Genomic DNA, 8,668 nt, shown 5'->3' with positions numbered 1-8,668 from the left:
CAAAACTGACCTGTTGCACGACTCTCAACACTAAAACTTCTGCAGAAATTCTAGGGAAATGAATAAAATAGTGGAATTATTAATCAATTCATTTATGTATTGATTTAAATACAACAAATTGAGGAGAATTCAATTTTCTATTAGCTTATAATTACACGGATTTTTTCCATGGATAGTTCAAAAACCAAATCATGTACTACTCAAGGAAGACATGAATTGATAATATAGTAGAATAGTGTATATAATATGGAATATAGTTTACAGTATGTACTGAATAGATGCTACCAAAAAATGAATGAAAATTTTTAGTAGCAGCTCTCAAGTAACTTAGTGTGAAACAGGCTTTACGTCATCTTTCTTACTGCATTATTTTTTTCAATATATGGCAATTTAAATGGCACTTGAGCTTCAGGGTATGCATTAATTTCTATGAGGAATAGAACAACTTGAATTAAAAAATGAATTTATTCATAAAAAAATTCTACCCTACATGCACTTTAGATAGCCTAATAGAATTACAGTATTTTTTATACAATTGGAATTATGTTTTTATCACTAGAATAAATATATTGTTAAATGAAACAAGCAGACGTGCCTTATATTTAAAAATATTCTAAAGAAAACTATCCCAAGATAATCGAAATTATAAAAATTCAAAAGCAAGAAAACGATTCAAAAGCAAACCAGAATAATAAAGGTAAATAAATTAAATGGGTTACCTACCTATTCAACTAGTTTCTTAAAACAACTCTATAAAAAAGTAATATCGGTTGAAGAATAAATCAGTGTAGAAAAAAATGCATTTTATAAGGAATGGAAGTACTCTAATTAGTAAAAATGACCACAAAACAGTTGATGAAACTAATTTAAATTTTTACGGATGGAAGTGAAGGTTTTACACAAAATGTGGGTATACCAGTCTCACACAGTTGTGTTTTAGAAAGATAAATATAATGTAATCATCTAATTATTCAGATGACATTTTTGTAGAATTCTATTTTCTCAAAGTTTCCACTGTTGAAGCATCAATTTATTGGAATAAGTTCAACTAATATTGGTTTATTAATTGCACTAGTATACAGGAAGCAGAGAGTTGATTCTTAAAAACTAGGAAATAAAATTTTCAACCATGATTGGTAACTGGTCTTCAAGGCTCATACCACACAGAATTGTGATCTTTGCCTAAAAATGAAAATTCTTTTACTGTCATCTACCTTTTAATCTAGATTGAAATTGTGCAGATCGATAACAGGGTTGAACACTTGACTCTTAGTATTTTGCGTATTTTCTGTTTCTTGGATGGTCGACTTATTAATAATCACAACTCTCATCAAAATCAAGAGTCGACATAGTAATAGTACTAGTTAATGAGAATCTATTAGTAAAAGTGATCTATATTATTTAACTTCATCATTCAAATAGATACCAAAGTACTAGAACAACTAAACTGGTGATGTAAGAAACTGTAAATATTTTAATAAAGCCTCTCAAGGTGCAATTTCTTAGAGTCGTGTCGAGACGCGCGGCTATAAGCAGACATGTCGAGATGCGTGGTCAGTCGTCTCGAGACACTTGGTTACAGCCGTTACGGTTAGAGCACATAACCTATAAATTCATTAGATTCTATGATTCATTGGATATAAATCGTGAAATTAATATAGCAGCTAACACTTCTAATCATAGCCACCTCTAATACAAGGCCGCGGCCTACGATATTGCAACGTCGCAGTGTAGGACTACAATCTAATACATGATTGGAGAAAAAGATTAGCTGATATTTTTAAAAACCTTTTTCATCAATCATGTATTAGATTCTAGGCCTACACTGCGACGTTGCAATATCGTAGGCCGCAGCCTTGTATTAGAGGTGGCTATGTTCTAATTCATCTGTCGCCATAACGTAGATACAACATGAAAATCCAATGAGTAATCGAATCTAATGAATTTATAGGTTAGGTGCTCTAGCCATGACGGCTGTAACCACGCGTCTCGAGCTGCCTGATTAAAGCCAAGCGAGTCTCGACACATCTGCTTATAGCTGCGCGTCTCGACACGCCTCAAAGAAATTGCACCTTTATTTGAAATCAATACAAGCTTAGTATTACAAAGCGTTGTAACTTGAGTCTGATACCACAGATCATAGGTTCGATTCTCATTCGGTCTGTCATTTATTGTACCATCCCTCGACTCTCGACTTATGACAGCAGCAATAGTAAAACGTTGTAGAACAGATTGAACTATACTCCACAAATGATAACCAAAATTCAATAAAAAATTGTTCAATTACAGGAAGAATATTTAAAACTTGAGACAAATTAACAGCCAATTAATTTTCTAAGACAACCCCGGTTAAACAATTCATCAATTACAACTATCAATACACGATAATCTCATTCTATTTAACAAACTGATGGCCTCTGTTACGACTCAATGAATTATTGCCATCTTAATACTAAAAAATACTCGCGTATCAAAGCCGATTCACCCTGGAATGCATTCATCCCAAGAATGTAATGAAATAATTGTACACTTGAATTCTTCTTAGGACGTTGAGAAACAAATAGAACAAGATAAAATAAAATCTGATTCTAGAGGTACCAGTTAGTGTCAGCCAACGTAAGAGTTGATTTCCACTAATGTTTTGAGAATGATGCAAATATGATAGTCTGAATATTGTACTCTGGTTTTTCAAACTTCAGCAAATGTCAAACTCTATTGTTATTAATGTCAAACCTTATTGTTAATTCATTTAATGACCATACTATCCAGTCTATCAATCTATACTATTCCAGTTACTTGACAATAGCATTGAGGATTTAACAAATAAATCTGTAACTTGGGGAGCATCAGTTTAGAGCCTATTGTAATAAATTCACTTGAACAATGACCAATGAATCTATACTATTCCAGTTTCTTGACAATAGCATTGAGGATTTTACAAAAAAATCTATTACTTGAGTATCAGTTTTAAGCATTTTATGGAGGTAAGGCATACCGAGTATTATTTCAATAGAATATATCCAGCCCATCCACTAAGCAAGAAAATCCACGACCAAAAGACAAGTGAACAAACAGCCTCCATTGACTACCTGGACTCGGATTTGTTTTGCGAGAGGACGTAACGCGTGCCGAGCCACACGACAAGCGACACGAGTCCCGAGCACACGAGGCCGGTGACAATGCGTAGCTTCCAGTGGTGACGCGACGCCTTCAGCAGCGACACAATGCGGTCGACCTGTTGCTGGGTGTCGTTCAGGTTGCCCGAGTTCTCCACGACAAAGTGCGCCTTGTCGCATTTCGTGTCGAGCGACATCTGCGCAGCGATCCGCTTCTTCGCCTGCGACTCGCTGATGCTCTGTCGCTCGATCAGTCTTTGCAATTGCAGGTCTTCCTCACTGCAAAACAATGATTCAATGATTTGACATAACAAAAATTCCAGAAAAGTACCAAAGGCTCAAGCCCAAAACGATTCCAATTCTAATTTATAGGACTGTCCAAATGTAGCTAGGTTATGTGTTACTTCCACATTTTTGAATTACACACTACAATTTGCAATCCAATACAAACAAAAAATGACCTATTATATGTCACAGTGCGATGGATGGGAATGCTCAACAGGCTTGTTCCATGTCTTGTATCTCTTCTGTTGATTCCTGCGAGGAATTGAAATTTCTGACTCATGTAGAGGAGACCCAGTTGCTAGAACCTTGTGGAGGAGCATTAGCACATAATAAATTCTGCTGTCTTCAAGCTTCAAAATACCCATCTGAGTGATGTAAGGGCTTATGTGAACGTCCCTTTCAAGTTCAAAGACGAATCTCACGCAATAGTTCTGAGCACTTTGCAGTCTTTCAGAGAGAGTCAATGTCCTGTATGACCACATCTCCTTAATGAAAACATGAAAATATCAAGGTCTTCACAAGCATTATCAAAAATGGCAAAGCAACTGGACATGATGGGGTCCTCCCTGAATTCCTAACACATCTAGGCCCAAGAGCCAGGCTATGGCTTTCTGCATTGTTCTCAAATGTGCTGAAGGAGGGTAAAATCCCAGATGACTGGAGAAAAGCAAAGGTCATTGCAGTGTTGAAACCTGGTAAAATTGCAACAGATGTGAAAAGTTATCGACCTATCTCCCTTTTGATCTGCATTTATAAATTATTTGAAAGAACACTTCTGGCTAGTTTGGAGCTCCTCATAGAACCAATTATCCCGAATGAACAAGCTGGTTTCAGGAAGGGCAGAAGCTGTGTAGAACAAGTGCTGGATTGAATACGTTCATCGAGACAGGTTTCCAAGCTAAGAAAAAGACTGGTGCTATCTTCCTGGACCTCACATCAGCATATGATACAGTCTGGGTTCAGGGACTGTTGCTTAAGGTTGCTAGAACGATGAAGAGCAGTCAAATTGTGAACCTCTTTCGTGACATGCTCTCAAACCGGAAACTGTATGTTGTTTTGAACGAAAAGAAGAGCCAGTGCAAAGTCCTTCAAAATGGCCTTCCGCAGGGATCAGTACTTGCCCCAGTTCTTTTCAACCTATATACTTCTTATTTGCCAAAAACAGAGAGTAAGAAGTTCATGTATGAAGATGATATAGCATTAACTGCACAAGCCTCCAACTTCCAAGACCTTGAGAATATACTAAATCCAGATATTTCATAGATAAAACGCTACTTGGAAAATTGGAGCTTGAAGGCAAACCCAAGTAAAACAGTTTGTACTGCCTTCCACTTGACCAATGCTCAAGCGAATAGACCACTGAGTATCTTCCTGGGGAAAACAAAATTGAAAAATGAAGTAGCTCCAAAGTACCTGGGCATAAAACTTGATCGCAGTCTCACCTATCGAAAAAATCTTGTAATGGTGAGAGCTAAAATACAAACCAGCAACAATCTAATCAGCAAACTTGCAAGTACCACCTGGGGATCAGGAGCTGGTGTTCTGCGGCAGTCAGCCCTGGCTTTAGTTTACAGCGTTGCAGATTACTGTGCACCAGTTTGGCATGAGAGCAGCCATGTCAAGCTAATAGATGTGGAGCTGAACAAGACAATGCGCAGAATTTCTGGGACATTGCAGGCCACACCTCAACACTGGCTGCCGATACTCTCTCATATAGAGCCACCAGACCTGCGCCGTATCAAATCAAACAGCCGACTGTGGGAACAAATTAATAGAGAACAACCTATCCCTTCCCATACATTAATTTCTGAGTGATGAACCAGAAACAAGACTGAGATCACGAAGACCTCCATGGTTAAGTTGTAGGATGAGCAACCAACAAATCTTGGACACATGGAAAGAGCGGTGTGAACAGAATGAGATTGGAGACACAGTAGATGTGACAGCCTCTCCAATAGGTTTCTCTATCCCTAGAAATTAGGATTAATTGTAACCCACATTATGGGTCAGGCTAAATATGATTAAGACTGGTTGCAGCAGGGCAAAAGCATCCATGCATAGATGGGGTATTGCGGATTCTGAGAATTGTGATTGCGGTCAAGTTCAAACTCTTCAACATATAACAAATGAGTGTCCAATGTACAGATTTCCAACAGGGGCTGCGGGCCTCCTCACTCTCACCAGAGAAGCTAAAGAGTGGCTGAGTGACCTGGAGGTTGACATTTCAAATATGAAGATTGATTTTCTGTTTAGGGTACTTGAACCCAATTACTATTTTTTTTTGTTTTACATTTTGACAGAGCCATTTGACTGGCAAGCATGACATTCTCATAATATTGTTTGATTTTATTATTATTACGACAGCACTTCATACAGTGTAAATAATGTTATTTATGTTAGTTTTCTTCCCTCACGCCATACGCATATATATAGAGAGATGAGAGAGAGAGTCTTGCATCCAAGCCCCTGTAATCTGTCGAGGAGTACCTACAGGACCACAGGACAAGAGGTCCGTCCATAGAACAAGGCCTGAATCACCATTTTACAGCCTACCCAGAACCATCTGGTCAACGGTGACCCAGCTGTAATAAGGTTAATCTTCTTAAAACTAATGTCAACCTAGATTGGAAAAAAACTTACCTGTGAGAATCTGATTGACAAAAGTATGAAATGGTATTGACAATTAACTTGATTTGAAGACACTGAAAACTATGATTATGCTTGTCACAATACCTAATACCTTATTCTTCATCCATTATCCACAATTGTAGGATCGATGGCGTCATGTCATGAATAAAATACAAAAACACTATAATAACAAATTAAAAACACTAATTAAAGTAATAAAACTAAGGGTGATGCCCACATACGCTCTTAGGCTTGTCCGTGGGTAATGAGTGAGAGGGTTGATGATGAGAGATGACGACTAATTTTAGGTAATCAGGACCGACGGCTTATCGTCTCCTCCGAAATACTAATTAATCAAAGAGTATTTATCAAGGCCTTGCTCTTCAACTTAATGGAAATTCAGCCAGATAGCATTTCAGACTGGTCATCATTCAGAAATTGCTGGGCATCGTAATAAGCTCTGGCTCTAAGAGTAGGCCTACTAGCCAACTCTCCAACACGCTGAGGTCCAACTGCTTCCCACCCCTGTAATCAGCCTGTTAAGTAGCGTAGTGCTCAACTCCCATAGCATACCCGCGATCTCTGGAGGCGCACCCTGGAGACGTCAAACAGCTTTCGATGCCTAGTGTTGTGGTGATGTACATCAGTCCGAGTCAACACATTTGTTGATTCTTCTTGACGTGCATAAGGCAGAGAAGGAGGAAGTGACTGATTACTGTTAGAATATCCAGCCTAGCAAAAATGGTCTTGCAATGAGGAAGATGTTTGCTTGCAGTAATGATCATGGCAGCCCGTTTTTGCAGCTTCAGTATGTCCACAACCTTGGCTGAATGACCCCACATAAGTAGACCGTAGGAAAAGTGAAAATGCCTCCGCCACACGTCCCCTGGATTTGAGCAAAAGGAAACAGATTCGGGATAGTCTCTTGGTTACTTGCTGGATGTGGCTAGTCCAGCTGAGCTTTGAATCCTGGATAAAGCCCAGCCGCTTCACAGGTTCCTGACCATGAGGCAGGCTTCGCAGCAAACTTCAGATGTTTTTTGTCTTGCTCTCATTCAACTGAAAAAGATTTACCAGGAACCATGAGGTTGAAGACCGCAGATGCTCTGCTGACATCTTCAACACCCACTGGAGGTGAATGCCAGATGACAGTAACGATGTATCATCAGCAAACATGAGAGTTACACAATTGTCATCCAGGACATTTATCATCATGATGAACAGGATTGAACCCCAAAATTCAAAGGGATTTGACAGGAAGCAGCTTCACCCAATGACACCACCTGAGTCCTCCCAGCTTGGTATGACTCCAAGATGGTCAGAGCAGAGTCCACAAATTCATAATAGCGAAGCTTCTCGATCAGTATGTGATGGTCAATACAATCCAACGCTCTGCACAAATCACATAATGTGAGTGCCAGGGACTCACCATACTCAAACACTGAACCCCAATTATCTCAGCCATTCAATTCACTGCATTAACAGTTGACCTCCCTCTACGAAATCAAACTGCATAATTGAGAAAATATTTTTTCTCTCAAAGAACTTAAGTTGAAGTTTGATGACAACTGCAACCATCTCTCCAAAGAGTCATGGCCTGGTGTTGGGGCCTGAGTTTGGGGTCTGGTGATCACCCTCCTTTTACACAGGAACGGTCCTTCAGGAAAGATGGCAGTCATTAACTGCGGCAGCAAGGGGGTCTGCAATAGCATCCACCACCTCTCGAAGCATGAAAATAGACGTGCTCCGTCATGGCTCCGGCTAAAGAACGGATAATCTTCCTCTGGGTAGGCTGAGTGATGGGGCGGAAGAAACATAGACGAGCATGCACTTGTTCACCAGCAACTGTGGGCAGGTCACTAACGATGCGATTGATTGATTATGCAAAAATGTATTGATTTACAAAAATAACATTAATAATTAATGAATTTGTTTGATTTTTGGTTTAAAAATTATATGAAACAGCAATCTACATTATTAATTTTATATATCAGCTTACCTTGAAAAAAACATCTAATTGTAGCGTACATCATTTCTTTATAAATTTCGGGATGCGTAATTTGATTCAATTTTCGTCTTTTATCAACATTGTCGAATATTATATCACCAAGAGCCTGTCTATTTAATTCGCCGGATGGTAAAAATACATCATCTCCAAATTCCTTTTTTATTGCATACCACGCTTTTCTTCCTGGCTCTACAACTGTAAAATACATTACAACATTGAACATTAAGTAAAGAATTCCAGGAAATTTCTTACAATGAATATTTAAGGTAATTTCCAAATGAAGATACAAGAGGAGGCTACTCTACACTGTGATTTGGCATTCATGATAGCCTATGGAATTATGACAATGAAATTTTCATAATATATAAAAACCTTCTTAAAATAGCTACCTAGTTCTATATAAGTTAATCAAGAGTCATTCAACCAACATCCAAAATAGACTAATGATCCCTGGGTTGGAGAACTCGCTTAAGAACTGTTGTATTTTAATCTTTGAAACCAGCAACTTTTAATTATAAAGTTGGTTAAAATATTATGGAAACAGCTAAATATGTATTTTACAAGAATAATAATTTAAAAGTAGATTTCATTGGAGATCCTATTTGAAATGAAAAATCACCTTTAAAAAAAT

At 38.2% G+C, this 8,668-nt stretch overlaps 1 protein-coding gene across 1 annotated transcript in view; it reads right to left on the bottom strand.

Moving 5' to 3' along the window:
* Positions 1-446: 446 nt before the first annotated feature.
* The window catches only part of LOC111049644, a 23,353-nt gene continuing 15,131 nt past the window's right edge, over positions 447-8,668 (bottom strand). Inside the window, exon 4 of the mRNA XM_039424624.1 lies at positions 447-3,395. Coding sequence (XP_039280558.1) covers positions 3,086-3,313 — 228 coding nt within the window. The 5' untranslated portion in view covers positions 3,314-3,395 and the 3' untranslated portion in view covers positions 447-3,085. The remainder of the gene's footprint in view (positions 3,396-8,668) is intronic.

Source organism: Nilaparvata lugens, chromosome 3 (assembly GCF_014356525.2).
Source record: "Nilaparvata lugens isolate BPH chromosome 3, ASM1435652v1, whole genome shotgun sequence".
In the NCBI taxonomy this organism is placed as follows: domain Eukaryota; kingdom Metazoa; phylum Arthropoda; class Insecta; order Hemiptera; family Delphacidae; genus Nilaparvata; species Nilaparvata lugens.
The sequence above is the reverse complement of the archived record's forward strand: the minus strand, read 5'-3'. Positions and strand labels throughout refer to the sequence as shown.